This window comes from Stegodyphus dumicola, chromosome 9 (genome assembly GCF_044657685.1).
Source record: "Stegodyphus dumicola isolate Sdum_Otavi_A_Nest chromosome 9, ASM4465768v1".
Taxonomy (NCBI): domain Eukaryota; kingdom Metazoa; phylum Arthropoda; class Arachnida; order Araneae; family Eresidae; genus Stegodyphus; species Stegodyphus dumicola.
In genome coordinates, this window is record NC_140776.1 from 7,817,619 (window position 1) to 7,833,958 (window position 16,340).

The 16,340-nt window shown below is 30.5% G+C and overlaps 1 protein-coding gene across 1 annotated transcript in view; it reads left to right on the top strand.

The window, feature by feature from the left end:
- LOC118196848 (DENN domain-containing protein 1B-like) overlaps positions 1-16,340 on the top strand; it is an 81,613-nt gene that overhangs the window by 41,804 nt on the left and 23,469 nt on the right. Inside the window, exons 14-19 of the mRNA XM_035368331.2 lie at positions 5-232; positions 1,235-1,372; positions 1,606-1,644; positions 1,951-1,983; positions 12,540-12,602; positions 12,825-12,926. Of these exons, the coding sequence (XP_035224222.1) occupies positions 5-232; positions 1,235-1,372; positions 1,606-1,644; positions 1,951-1,983; positions 12,540-12,602; positions 12,825-12,926 (603 nt within the window). The remainder of the gene's footprint in view (positions 1-4; positions 233-1,234; positions 1,373-1,605; positions 1,645-1,950; positions 1,984-12,539; positions 12,603-12,824; positions 12,927-16,340) is intronic.

Consider the following 16,340-nt stretch of genomic DNA (forward strand, 5'->3'; position numbering starts at 1 on the left):
TCAGGTATCTTCATTGAAAAGAAATCTTAAGAATCCAAATTTGATGTTGGGAGATGGTGTTTCAAGAGCTTTTATGAGAGCGTTAGTTCAGCTGATTGGTGGCTATCGAGATTCTTTAAAATTTACACTAGGGGAAAAAATCAGTTTTGATGCAGATGCTTTTATACAGACTCGACCAGCCTCTGTCCAGCCATTCTTAGAAACAATGCTTCACTTGCAGATATTCCAACAAGTACGTAATTTTTTCTTTTTGCCTTTTGTTTCTATTAGACAATATGTTTAAATTTTGTGGTTAAAAAATTCTAAAAATAAGTTTCACATTTTTATTTAAGCCACTTGTATATGATTAACTAGTGTTAGATATTTAAATTGGCCAACTTTGTAATGTTATAATTTTTAAAAAGGTGATTGAGTGTTACATATAGGATTTAGTTTATTTTGAATCAATAGAGTTAATTAAGTTCCAAGATATCTGAAAATGTTTTTTTTTTTATTGCATATTTGTATGGAGGGATTTCTGACATAAACTGACATAGTTTTCACAACTTTTAGATTTCACGTTTTATTGATGAAGGCAGGGATTAGAAGAGGAATATTCATCTTTGTTCTTAAAAATTTGTTTTTTAATACTTTTGTTTATTTTTAATCTACTTTCATTATTCAAAAAGCTGATCAGCATTGTGTGAGTGACATGAAAAACTTATACATATGGAATGATACACATAAAGTTTAATTATAGGTATGATATGGCTTTTAGAACAGAAAGAACAAATAACTAAATTAAATTTTATCATTCATACATGCAAATATGCATATGTACTCCCTGTCTCTATATATTACACATAGCATTACCAAAAAAATTCAAGTGGAGGTTACCATCCAGAAACGTTTGGAAAACACTTTAAAAGTACAAAACTTTGCTCTAATGCATGGTTAAGAAAAAAAATTGACTGTTTCTTACTGATATGAATTATGCTGCATGAAATTTTTTATTACATTACTGCCTTCATATATATTCAGGGAAAATGTTTTGCTAATTAATCAGCATTTTTATCGGAATGAAAGTTTAATCTACTGAAACTGTGCATTGCTGTTAAAAATAATGTTTTATTTTTGCTTGTGATTGTGAATATGTGTTGATCCATATTCAGCTAACTCTCTTTGGCTATTAAGATTTTTTTCATATTTTCTTTTTTAAATTAGTGGATATGTGAAAATGCATTTTTGTTTATAGTTCATTGAAGGTAGATTAGACATGCTAAATTCTGGAACTGGTTTCAGTGATGAATTTGAGTTTGAAGTTAACTCTTATGAGGTTCATTCAAGTCACAATTTGAAATCTCAATATAAAGAATGGGTCACAACTATGAAGGTATTTCTAATTTCTGCTTTAATCTGTGAAATTTATTCACTGACTATTGTGTTTAGTTCAATAATTATTGTGTCTGAAATTTATTCAATAAATATTATATTTTCCTGCTACTAATTTTCTTCAGCACTTCTACTCAAACTTTACAACTAAGCAGTAAAATGAGTAGAAAAACTAGTTCAATTGAAAGTAATATCCTTTTATTATTGTTACTGAATTTTGTTAATCTTTTTTAGAAAGAAGGCGGTGCATTTTTAAAAAATGTGAAAAGTAAGGTAAGTTTTAATGAATGTCATACTCTATGGTTTAATTTTAGGCTTATATCTAATTTAAAATAAAATGATTTTTATTTAATTATTTGATATTTTATAAACTATTTTTGAAACAAAAGATGATTCTGAGCATATTTGTAACAGAAAAGTGTTTGCATCAATTACTTAATAGTCTGTTTATTTATTTTGATAATTTTATTTCTAATTTTTTTATGTTTGAACATTTTATTTCATTTAATTTTGATTTGTGAATTATTACTTTAATTTCATTTTTTAATTGGATTTTTATTTGATTTGATATAATTTCAGACTAATCCTGCTGTGAGATATGCATATAAATCTGTAAGTTTTTTAAATAATTTAATGCATTTATGTTAATTTGAGTTTTTTAAATATTCAATGTCATGTTTAACATTTTTACTTTTTTTTTTTTTTAATTACATTTTGTTTAATGAAGCTTTTCAGTTCAATATAAGACTAAAATATACACACTTCTTGGGCCCTGAGTTGAATACATTTTAAAATTTTGGGAATTTTCAGCCATAAATGAAAGATAATTGGATTGAGAATTAAAAAACATGACTAAATAAAATAGGAATAGATCATAAAAGAAGTTATTTTCTTTCCAACATTTTTGTAGAATAATACATTGTCTAGAAGCATATGATTTGTTTCTTAATCAAAGTCTGCATAATTTGCCAATGTTTTCTCATCTGTGAATTGTTTTAGCAAAAAAAGGTTTAACCTTCTAAGACCGAGCCAAAATTCTCATAATATAGCCTTCAGACCGGCGTGATCCGAAACAGTTTTGCCTCTCTTTGACATTTTCCTAATGAGAAAAGTTGTTATTCCCCCTCCATTGATGCAGTAAATATATTTTCTAATTTATTTTAAAAAGAGTAATCTTTCACGTTTTCAAAAGAATAAGGACATATTGGGTGTTGACACAATGTAGTAAATCTGTTTTTCATATTTCTTCCAGTAATGAAAACAATTACCCTGGAATATTTTCAAAGCAAAATTAAGAAAACTGTTTACGCCAAATTTTGCATAAAGTATCATCTCGTGCATTTTTTTATTTAAAGTGTGAAATTTTCTCTTTGAAAATATAAAAAATCATGAACGGAGCAAAATTAATTCACGAGAAATAACTTTGAAATGCAATAATTCCATCATAATATGAAATAGTGGAGAAAAGTGCAGTACAGTTTATTTATTCACAAATAATCCCCTCATATGCGTAATTTATGTACTGTCGATTGAGAAATATAGGTTAGTAAATTAAACCGGTTATTTCAGTACTTTTTCTTTATCTTCTCTTTTACGGGCTCTTCAGTAGAGCAGTAAAGGTGGCTCAACACTTGTAGCTCGCTCGGGTTTGGATCCCGGCTAAAGGATTGGATTCATGGTTTTTGTGTAACGTAAGTGCAAGCCAGTTTCCCTTAGAAAGTCCTCTGCGAAGGCATCCCTCCCCTTATACAGGTAATTGTTGTGTGCTTTGATGTAATTCAGTAAGCGTACAAAATTATTACAGACAAAATAACAACCTTTTTTAAAGATATTTTTTTTATTAACTTGTCTGAATTCCTTTTATCTCTTGAGGAGTATAAGAATTTCAGAAAATAAAACTGGCCGAAATTTAATACATATAAATCTGTAAGTTTTATTACATATAAATCTGTAAGTTGATATGCATATAAATCTGTAAGTTTTTTAAATAATTTAATGCATTTATGTTAATTTGAGTTTTTTAAATATTCAATGTCATGTTTAACATTTTTACTTTTTTTTTTTTTTTAATTACATTTTGTTTAATGAAGCTTTTCAGTTCAATATAAGACTAAAATATGTTTCTGATGTTTTGATTCAATTCAGAAGTAATGTGAGCTTTACTGATATTTAAATACTTTTTGGCAAATCTCGTCCTAAAAGAGGGTCTAAAGATAAATTGATTTTATTTAATTTACAATCAATGAAAATAATTGAAAGCAATCATTGAATGAAATCATTAAATGAATGAAAATCACAAAAACTATTATGCATACAATTGTCTCTTTTTTATCTCCTGATAAATCAGATAAAATTGCCTACATAATAGAAGCACTTTGAAAGACTTAATAGTTCTTAAGGGTTTTATGCACTCCAAAAAAAAAAAAAAAAAAAAAAAAAATGTCAAAATAAAATCTTATTATTCATAAGTATAAAAAGGAAGTAAACGATAAAAGTGGTTTTAGCTATTTTCTAGAAGGGCATTAAATCTAAAAAAGGAATCTATTCTTATTTGCTACGATTAAAAAGCATTAAATCTGGTAAGCTTAAACAGCGTGCAAAATCGCTGACGTTTTAATCATAGCAAAAGTTAGTACTAAAAAAATTAGAGATGGCCTCTATTTGATTTTCAAGTATATTGGCACGAGACAAAACTTGCGGTTTTTGCCAAAATGTAGCCAAACTGATTTAAAGAGGGAAATAATGCGTAGCCAGCGGCTATTCTGAGCAGCGACAATGGACCACCCCGAGATCTACAGATAGGCGATTCTCTAAAATAGGGAGGGAATGCTGGTAGTACAGTTGTACCATAGCCGGCGTTAGAGAAAGTCATTTTCCTGGTACAACTGATGTACCAGCTGGCTTCAGAAAGTTAATGAATTTAATTTGTTACAGCTCATTAAACAAACAGAAATGGCAACATATTTTTATTGCTTGTCATTGTTTAATAAATGAAATAAAGATTACATTTTTATAAATTCTATGTATTTTTCTTTTAGAAAAGTTGACTTTATTTTAACAATCAGCAATATTTTGTTACTTCACTGACATAATAAATTTAATATTTAGATTTAATGAACTTTGTTCATTTATTTCAATTTGTTGCTATTCCTTTAAGTTTTGCATATACAGTCAAAAGTCGTTAATTCGGACACCCATAATCCGGAATGATCTATAATCCGGACCTCAAAGCTACAAACTCTCTGCACATGCGTCGTGTCAACGCATGCGCGTAAGACCTTTACGGCTGCGAATATGCTTGTGCGCATGCGCATAATATGTTTACGCATGCGCGTTTAGTGTATAATGGAAGGTATAAGCTAAGCTAAAATTATCTAATTCAGTTAATGTTGCAGATTGCGTTGTTCCTTAATCTTCGAATTGGATCCGGCTTATTATTTTTTGCAGACTGTTACAGCAATTTTATAAAAGTAAGCTTGAACTTTCTATTATGTCAAATAGAATTTCTAATATATATTTACTAATATGTAAAGGATCTACAAAGCGAAAGTATGTTTCAAAGTCCATTAAACAAAAAGTGGAATTGCTGCAAAAATGGATAAAGGCATAATCCTTTGTTTATCTAACCATTCCGAAATCTGTTTATCAATTTCACGCTGCTCTGCGGCGGGGAGGGGGGAAACGCTGCGACAAGCAATGAATTGGAAGTTGATCTGTCAGCACTATCCTTATCTTCAGGGCAGATGTTTTAATTTTATTTGCCTTATAATTCCTTACTAAATGTAGTATTTCATCTTGATGTACTCCGTCTTTGATATGATTTAAATCAAATTCCTCTTCATTATAATTTGCTTCCGATAGTGAAGAAAGTGACACAGAGGTTATTGAAAACGAAAAAATTTCGATTGACAAATTAGTTGGTATTCTCGACACAGCAATTATAGGACTTCAACAGCGGAACTTTGTAAATGAAGAAGAAATTATGTCTGTTCATAGAATTAAAGAGAAAGTATTGTCACATAAAACAAAGCAACTTAAACAACTTACATTGAAAGAAATGTTTAATAAAGTAAACAAATAAATATTAAGCTCTTTTTTTGTAAATTTTGATATCCTTTAGATCATAATTGCTCTTTATTTCATAAATTATGGTTTCATATTTTTAATTTGATAATTTCTGCATGCCATCTTACCAGATTTAAACTGATGATCTATAATCCGGAAAAATCGATAATCCGGAATCGACGAGTCTGGATTAACGACTTTTGACTGTATATTTTATGTTTAGATAATTTACTTTGGCATTGTTATTTTACTAAATTTATTTAATAACTCTAATTGGTGAAAAGAAAGGTTTGTATGAAAAATTAACAGGAGAAATTGAGATACTACTAAAAAATAATGATCTGAGACAAAATAAATAAATGAAATAAAGATTATATGTCAGTCCTTGTACTTTATGATGGAGATCAGTATTTTATTTAAGAGAGCATGGAGAAGCAATCAATGAGAATTACATTTTAACTAAGGTGAAACACCCTCCATTTTTAATGATTTTTTTCTGCATATTTGTTTATATTACCAGACACATTGTAATAACAAGGCTTGTCCATAAAATAACTGGACAGTTTCTTATAAATAAGAAAAAGATTACTAGCATTCAAATAAATTTATCTCCTGCAAAATAATTGCCAGAGCAGTCTACAGTTTTCTCAACACTTCTTCAGGTAATTGAAACAGGTTTATAGACATTGGAACTAACCACTCACAAACCACATGTAATGTTTGATTTAATATGCAAGGTGTTTTCAAATCTGTGTTCTTACATGGGCATTTTGGGAAAAGGAAAAAAAAAAAAAAAAATCAGCTGTTGTTAAGTTGGGAGAATGATGGTAGATAATTTTTTACTGTAATGTATTGCTTAACTAGATATTGTTGTACAGAAAATGTTGTGTGGTGGTGCCTAGCATTATTGTGCATAGGAAACCATTGCCTAGAATCAAACAGTTCCCTACTAGCTTGCCTTATACTGCTTCTTAATCAAAAAGCACCTCCTTATAAAAATGTTGATTTATTGATTAATTTTTAGGGCCAAAATTTATGGTGAATAATTTCCTTGTAATAAAAAAATAAAGTTAGCATCACCTAAATCTTTGACATGTATGCTTTTTTTTTTTTTTAATGGAAGAAGATGGTCTTTTCCACTGTGCACTTGATCTTTTTGTTTCTGTGTTGTACTGTACTATGTCTCCTCTCCAACTATGATACAGTTTAAGACATTGTTATTCTGTCTCGTGGTAGCCAGCAAATCTTCACAGCAAGCTTTTCTGTCATTTTTTGCTGTTCTGTCAAAATTAAAGGCAAAATTCAGGTACAAACTTTCCACATTTTCAGATTTTCAATAAAAATTAACTTCCACAGCTTTAATTTCCACAGCTTTCTTTACTTATCCCAGTCATATCTGAAAGTAGCTGATTTGTCACACATCTGTCAGCTTTTACCAAAGGAAGAATTTTCTCCACATTTCCTTTATTCTTTGAAACTGAAGGGCGCGATTTTTCATGCACACATTTAAAGCACTTGTGTTCTTGATATTGATGAATCACCGCATACTGTTCAAATCATCTTTAATGTTTTGCTAGAAGATTTATGTAATTGAAACAGAATTTAATGCTATAATGTTGTTCCATCTCGAAGCAAATTTTTTTGTACAGTGTCTTCTCAGCAAATGAAAATGACTGTGATGTTTTGATGTGTAAATGACAACATAACCTGTTTAAACTGGCTTTGTAAAGAACTGAGATGTCTCTCTTTCTAGACATGAACTTATATTTTCACTTTTTTAAATCATTTAGTCTTTCAATTTGTCCAGTTATTTTATGTGCGTGCCTTGTAATTAAAGAGAGTACAAATTCAAGGGAATCTTAGAAAACATCTACTTCTAATGTCATGCCTCAATGAATTAGAGGGTCTCAGCCAGTTCCTTAGCATTTTATATGCTAAAATTTTCAAGTATATTTTTACATAATGTTCAAGAGCAATAAAAGGATAATCATTTTACCTCTTTTGAAACTGTGTGCAATTCGAGAGTAGTCAAGCAAAAATGAGAAGTATGCTGTTAACTACTGGCAGTAGGTCTTAAGAAATTAAAATTTCCTTGTGCTTCCTGTGAGCAAAATAAATTTAACTTTTAGTTCTATATTTTAGTCCATCTTCATCAAAATATTCTTATGGTGTTGGAAATAATGTGAAGTAAAATATTCCAAGTAGTTCCAAGTTTAAATTATGGAAAGGGAAGTGACATGGAAAGCTAGTCCTTCACAAGAAATCGTTATGGATCATGTGCAAGCAACCTCTGGTGTTATTTTTTGACCATGCACTCATTAGCTATCAAATGCTGCATTAGCTGTATGTCTCATTCGTTTGTCTTTTTTTTTTTTTTTTAATATATTTTCAAAAGACACAAAAATAATGACAACAGATGGATATACTCCTAATGATTCTATTTGTACAAGTAATGAAACAGTATACTTGTTAGTCCAAAGTGGAATATTACGTAGTTTCAAAATGCAAAAATAAGAAGTAACCTGCTTTGCTGGCCTTGTGCTCTTTTTAAGATAAAATGTTTTCAACTAATTTTTATGACACCCATCAGATTAAAAATAATATATGTTTGCTATGATAAGATCATTCCGAGTTCTCTTTATCCATATTGTTATGATGACCACCTCCTTAAGAAGGCCACTACTAAAAATATTCATCATCTTTGTGAAGTTAAAGGGAATCTAGTACTTAATTTTGCTCACTTAAGATGATCATAACTGCAGTCCATACATGGTCATCATATAGAAGCTTTTAATTTTTCTTCATACCTAGTCTCCTGTGCTAAAAATCATGGCATGCCACTGTCTCCTTCCAAAGATTAATGCATGTTTTTTCAAGCAGGTGGAATTTTTCAATAAGACATTGTTCTTTGCAATATACCTGAAATACTGAAAAATTATTTTATTTTCACAAAGCTTCAAATGCTGGCTTGGCCAGGAAATAGTTCTTACGTGAACCTCGTTGAAGGCATGGAACATTTTCAGAAATAAAATCTTTGAAAAAGAAATAACAAAGATGAATAAATAAATGCAAAGAGCCTAGAAAATATGGGATGACACAGATCTACAGCAATACTGTAAAGACTTTATAGCAGGAAATGCCGCAAAGAAACCACACATTATAAAGCCAAAGAGCACCTTGCTAAGTATTGAAATATACAGCTTAAAATATAATGCACAATAAGTTTTTTGTTTGAAAATGTTTTTTAATATATAATAAATCACTCTTAATCATAATAATGTATAGTTAAACTTTTTAAGAAATCCATAATAATTTGGAGAAGATTATATGCATTAAATCCACTGTAATTTTATTCAAAAAGAGAATAAAGAATAAAAGAAGCTTATAAAAATTAAATGGTTATTATTTTTTTTAAATTATTTTTCAAATATTCATTTATAGCAGTTTGTTGAAAAACTTTAGAATGTTCTAGTTTGATTTCCCTTCCATTTTAGATTATATAGAATAATTATTTTCTGATCAATCATGTGGTTTTATTGTTCCAGTTTATTTCTTTACTATGACTTGCAGGGAAATTATTAATTTATTTGGTACTTACTATTTTGATAAAGGAAGAAATATAATTTTTAAATACTATTCATTGCTTGATGACAGATTGCACAGCAGGATCGCTGGCAGTTGATATCAGTTCTGTGGCAAGGCAGTTTTCAACTCCATTATGGTTCTTCGAGGTAGGTGGTGAGGTAAAAATGCCCTCCCAAGAGCAAGTCGGAAATGCTGCCTAAGGTTAAGGTCAGGAGATCTGCCTGGCCAATCCATGTGCTGAATATCCCCACTTTGCAGGTAATCATTGACTAGCTGAGCCTTATGTGGTGTCATACAATGACAGTAACCAGGACCAACTGTGCTTCTGAAAAGTGGGACTCTTAAGATCTCTCTATGCCTCATAGCAGCGAGGAAGCCTTTGTCAAACACATGCAAGGGTGTGCGACCCGTCCAACATAATGGCTGCCTAAATCATTACATTTTCACCACCATAATGATCCTTTTCCCGAGGGAGGAATGGTATTGCAATCCAGACTCTCTCCAGTTACAGGAACACTGAGAATCAGTGTCCAGGCTAAATCTCGATTCATCTGTGAACACAGTGCTGCACTAAAGTTTGATGCAAGTTGCATGTTTGAACCATGCTAAACATGCTCTGTTATGTACTGCAATGGGAAAGATGCACACCACAGCTGTTCTGGCATGCAGCCGTATCTCATGAAGCTTTGGTAGACTATGAAACTTGGGTTCCAGTGGCACTGTACTGCTCACGTGAGAACTGCAAAGCTGTAGCAGACACTGCATAAAAAGTGCCAAATGATGATCCTCATTTGTCATTGTGGATCTTTTTCGACCTTGTCCAATTCTTGTTGGTATGGATCCAGTGTCCTGAAACTGTTTCCACGAATTGCAGATGACAGTGAGCATTACTCTGAGATCTGTAGCCATCTGTGCTTGTGATTGACCTGCCTCCAATCTACTGACAAATCTGCATCACATTTCATAATCCATATGCTCGTGGCTACTCATTTTACCTGGTACCTCATAAAATTTAACCAAATCTTGGGAGAAATTCAGCAAATGTATTGGAGGAGTGGGAGAACACAAATCATGCTTGTATCCCCTCCACAATTCCAGTTCCGCAGATACACATATGTACCCTTACATATTCGACTTTAGCCCACCAACGGCCGAGCGGTAAAGTCACTGAACACTCATAGTTCGGTCCGAGGTTCGAATCCCGCGAACGGGCTGGCTGCATGGGCGTTTTCGTGGTTTTCCCCACGAACGTGTATACGAGCCAGTTCCCTTAAAAAGTTCTCCACGAAGGCACCCCTCCCCTTAGGCAGATAGCCCTAGTGTGCTTTGCCATAATTAAATAAACCAAACCATATTCGACTTTAAATGTTTGCATAATTCTTCCAGCAGTATAATTAGTGCCTTTGGTTCAATACCTTTCTTAAAAATACATAATTTGTAAATTCTCTTAATTTTGCACATGAGTGTAGTATAATACATTTTCAAAATACATTATATATTGAATATAATAACTATTTGAAAAAAATTCTTTTATTATATATGATTCTTTTATGTGAAAGAATTTCATTTATATTGTTCATTGTTTAGTGCCAAAATGTAAAATTTACTTCTGCTCCTTTGCAGACTTTTATACTTACCAAAATATCAGTTATTGCAGTCTTGCTTAAGTAAAACAGCATAGAGCTAATGTTCAGTTATAGTATGGGTTTAGTGAGTTTGGGTAAGATATTTATTTAGTGACAGTTGTAAAAATGATGACCCATTTAATCTGCTAACTTGCTTCAATGAATGAGAAAAACCTGTCACCTATGATTTCCAGATGTCACCCAAAATCACCAGAACCATCCACATCTAGCTGTTGAAATCTACAGAGTGGATTTCACGTTTTGTCAGATTTTTTGGTCTTCTGCTGTGTTTTTATAATTTATTCTTCATGGAAAAACAAGTCTCTCTTGCAAAATCTGGGAATGGAGAATATAAGACTCAAAAGGGTGTAGGTGTAATATGATGCGTAAATCTGATTTTTCTCCCAAGTGACCGAGATTCCTACACTTTCAAACACCCACTGTCTAAGAAAGTTGCACCATAACCAATAGTAATACATTGATTGATGTTGGCCAGAGTTAGACTTTTGCCCTTGAGTGGTTGGCGGGGCAAGGCCAGTGCCCTTGAGTGGTTGGCGGGGCAAGTTTTGCTGCTTGGTGCAATATCTGCAGGGCCTGAATTCTAAAAATTTTGCCACCAATAAATTCTGATACACCTATAAATTCTGTGCTGAATTCTGTCCTAAATTTAAAAAAATTCCACTGTCCTTAAATTTTGTTGATTGGTGCTGCTCTCTGGCACTGGCTGTTGTGGAGGGATTATATTTTTCTCATTGACCTAAAAAATAAGCAAAACTCCAGCGATTCCAGATCTCATTCTTAGTACTATATAAACTGTTGGTTGAAGTATGTGCCATATTAAGACAAAGTGCCAGTTTCAGGATTTAGTTTTAATGACAAAAATTTCTTGTACATAAATTACACATTTTCTTTTTTCCATTATAATACAGAAGTTAAATGCCATTCAACCTGTTATTATAATTGATTTATTTGTGAGTAAAATATGTACATTATGTCAAGAAAAGGAACATTTTTTCACATCATTATATTTTATCCTGTAATTATTATTATTATTTATTTTTATTTTGAATGGCAGATAATTATACAAACAGAATAGAACTCTGTAAACATATGGCATAAAAAGTCAATATCTCATCAATTAGTCTCTAGCTTTCCAATACGGCTCTATCTCAGAAGCTCCATGCAGCACAGTGGCGTAGCGAGCATAACTGGCGCCCGGGGCAAAATACCTTTTTGGCGCCCCCCTCTCCCGAAAACAACACAGTAATATGATGAAAATCTTGTTTGGAGACCATATGGCGCCCCTCTGCGAGCAGCGCCCGGGGCATCATACACCCCCTTGCCCCCCCCTCGCTACGCCACTGATGCAGCACTGAGCACTTTATATGATTGAGTTCTGTCCATTTCTTTTAAGCCACAAAGTTGGCAGTTTGGAGTTGTATGAATATCAACATAATAGAGATGGTTCACCAAACAATCATGACCAGTTTCAATGAGACATGCGTCATAACTTAATCGCTCCATTTTTGTATAAAAAATTTATGAATGTATAGTTTTGCAGAATGTATAGTTTTTGTAATTAAAATTAACAGTAGGATATTTGAAATTCATCACCTAAATTGATTTAATTAATGTGTACATGTAATTGAACCCATTGTGCATATCTTTATGTAAATTTTTCAAATATTAATCATATGTGGCAAGCTTATCGTCATTAAGTTCATTCTTAATTTAGGTTAAATATAGATATTGCTGTATCTGTTTGTTTATACTGTCATATGATTGATTGCCAATCTCAGTGATCAGATTAACAAAAATAAACAATAAAATTATTTTTATTTGGAAATTAAAGTACCAGTACTTTTCATTCTTTGTTTCTTTTACTGTTTATAGGTAAAAGATAAGGGCAAGAGAGCGTATAAAGATTTTCGATCAAAAATTCAAGATATACAAAAAGTTTGTATTACATTTGTGTAAATATTAGCTGTATACCTAATATTTTTTCTCTCATTTTTTGCATAATTCCATTCCTTTGTTACCATACTAATACTGCATTGCTCTGTAACACTTTTACATATTGCTGTGTTAAAAGATGTAAAATAATTTTAATAACCGAGTGTAAAATGTCTGCTAACCAAGCATGCTATTTATCTAGATGTTTTACTGAATTTATTTTAGCATCCTAGTCAACCTGATTTGAGATTTGAGCCAAACTTTGAGAAACCTAAAAGTGCACCTTCAAGTCCTACCATGTTGCGCCCTAAGTTTTTTACTAATAAGGTATATTAATGAAATGATTTTAATTTATTTAATTTGTTAAAAATACTATATTACAGTAAACATAATAAAAGTATCTCTTCACATCTGTTTTTGCTAATGCTCATGTTCTGATAATTTTTTACCGTACAATAACTTATATATAAATTTTTTAGTGAACTGATATTTTTTCTATTCAAGTTTTAGAAGTATGTATGGCATTACATTAAATATAGAAAGTGTACAACTGTAGAGTTTGATGATGTATCATGTTACTAGTGTTTTTTAATAATTTTTAACTAAATATAAGATGTGTTGGATTTATTATCTGATTTGCATTGTGCTAATAGGTTTTGATTTAGTAATTTATTAATAAATATAAATTTTAGCAAATTTTTTATGCGGAAAAGATATCTGACTAAATGATTTTTTACATCATAGTCAGACATGAAAATTTATTTGTGCATTATTAACTTTAGGCCATTTAAAATTATTTCTTTAAAATATTCTAATATTGAGATTTCCAATGATATCTCAGATTTTTGCCTGTGTATATTTTAATTTTTTCTGTCTTAAACTTATATTGGTAGATATAATACTTTTCCATAAATGTTCCATGTTTTTCTCTGAATGAAATTGCTTCAACATATGCATATATACTATGTCCTCTTTAATCATGTAATTGAAATGAATTTTTTGGTACCTAAATGTATTTGGGAGATAAAGTAATTCCTATCTTCTGAAAAATTTTGATATTTATTAACAAATTATAATCTAGCAGAATTAAGTAATGAAGTCTAATTTATAATGCAGCAAAGAAATACTATATTATAGTAGAATTCCCTTGATATGCACGCTTAACTAACTTAACAGGACCAAGGGTTGTGCTGATTATAGATTACTATATTTCTGAGTTTTGTTTACATTTTCCATTTCTAATTTTTACACTGCATTTGGATTATTTGCACATAATAACCAAAACAAATACATATATTAAGAATTCTTGAATACAAAACCCCTATGCTTTTAAATAAATATATATATGATACAGTTAAAGTTATAAATGAATGTTTTTATATGGATTGTCATTTCTGTTATTGTTTTTTCAATGCTTTAGTTTTCTCTTATTATTTTTTCTTGAATTGTATATGTTATTATTATTTCCAAGTGTGTTACAATTTTTCTTATAGATAAGATTAAATACTCTTGGCTAATTCTAAACTCTCACTGAAGATAATTTAATCTAAAGTTGTCAGGACTACTGTTCCTTCTAATTAACATGGGAAACATCAAGAAATACTGAGTGGGAACAGGGAACACATGCAAGTTATGTTTGTGTGTGCGTGGAATAGACAAACAAGTTAAGAAGGGTTAACTTTACACTTTATTTCTTACAGGTGTTCCTCTAGTTTGGGATACAGAGACCAACAAAATGTAAAAAATGAGAAATATTCATTTAGTAACTAGCTTAATTAAATAAGAATTAAACTTAAATGCTATCGCAGAGACTAACGATGCAAAGACAGGGTTTGTACAGTCCTTAAGAGTCCTTAAAAGTCCTTAACTTTTTTGGAATCCATTTTTGGTCCTTAAAAGTCCTTAATTTTGCCCAAAATCAGTAGAAGGTCCTTAAATTTAATCATCTGAAATTTTTGTCTGTTTTTACGGCTGCCATTTTGAATGTGAATTAGCATTTTAGAGGAATATTTTTGGTGATTCACTGACGTATATGGTTATCTTTTGAATGGGATCATGGGTATTAATTTGTTTCTATTTCTAATATAAATGATGGGATACTCGAGTTTCTAAGCAAGAAGTCAAACATAAGCATTTCAAAATTCATTGTTTGTAATAAAGAGCTCTTAAACAATTTTCGCTTTTGGGGATGTGAATTCTTTTATTAAACAGTTCTAAATTTGGCGACTTATCAACATTTTGGCGATTTTAAGATCATTTTCTATAGAAAATTTTTAATTCTGAAATCTGGGAATTTTTTTAAAACATCATAACTTTGATAGATTTTATGTGTAATATATTGGAATTATATTTAAAAAATAACATTAAAATAAAACATTTTTATTTTCGCTGTCGTATTATAAAGTTTCATTTTGGCAACTTATACAATATTTTGTATCTGAAAAATAAACAAGGTATAATGCTATAAAGCATAATTTGCGAAACGTCTCTTAGCAAAAACAAAATTAACTATGTAATTAATTAAAAATATCTTGTTTTTAATTTTTTCATAGTAAGCATATTTCCCATGTAATTGTCTCAGAACATTCAAAATTCTCAGAATATGCATCAGTTTTCTCTATAAAATTAATTTTGCACTTTTCCCTCTTTTTTTTTTTTTTTTTTTTTTTTTTACAAAATATTTCTGGCTTTTTGCTGTTGCAGAATTGGTTGGGATAATTTTTCTGTAGTATTTTTGACATTCCAGCTTGGAAAATTTAGAAAGATTTGAAGGCAAGATTTTTATAGACCCACGATTCTAGAAGATTCGATAAATATGTGACAAAATGAAAAATGTCTCCATGGTATCAACGCGTAATGGATGTAATTAAGACACAATAACACGCCGAATAAATACTAATTCAGAAGTCAAACAACAAAAATCAGTGTTATATTTACAAAATTTTCACAGCAAATGTAAATATAAACATTTTGTAAATATAACGCTGATTTTTGTTGTTTGACTTCTGAATTAGTAATGGATGTATTTTACAGAAAGTTTCCAATGAATTTCTTACTTTTTGGAGAACGTCTGGAAGAACAATGAAGACATAATATTTGAATGTTTTACTCCTGATACTAGAATCTTTTTCTTAACATGTTTATCTTCCCTTTATTTTCTCTACTTTTCACTAGACACAAGCATGGAAAATATCAAAAATGCTTCTAATCTTATCAATTGGGCAGGCATTATAGAAAGTTTTTTTATTAATATTGAAAATGAAAACTTACAATTTAAAAGATCCATCTAATATGTTTTAATGCATAATATACAGAGGTGGCACTAAGCATTTTCCCATCTGATGCAATCTCTGTGGATCCTAAATTCGACTACATAGTGCCTTTCTAAATTCTGCTTCCAATGCCTGTCTAAATTCTAAAAGTTTTGCCTTTTCTAGATTTTGTTGTTTGGTGTGTCACTAAATTCTAAAAATTCTGCCACACCAGCTCTGTAACTGGCCTTTACAATATATATTTCATATTTCTTCTGAAATCCATATTACTAAAGAAATTAAATTAGTCACTTTTACTATACATTCTAAATGCATTTAGTGTTTTTTAGAAAAACAGAATCAGAAATCCTCAATTAAATCCAAAAATTCTAAAAGGAAAAGGAAACATGCTGAAGAAAGAAACTGAATAGATAAAGAAAATTATTCTTCAAAGATATGTGCAGTTATTATTATGTAAATTACACAATTG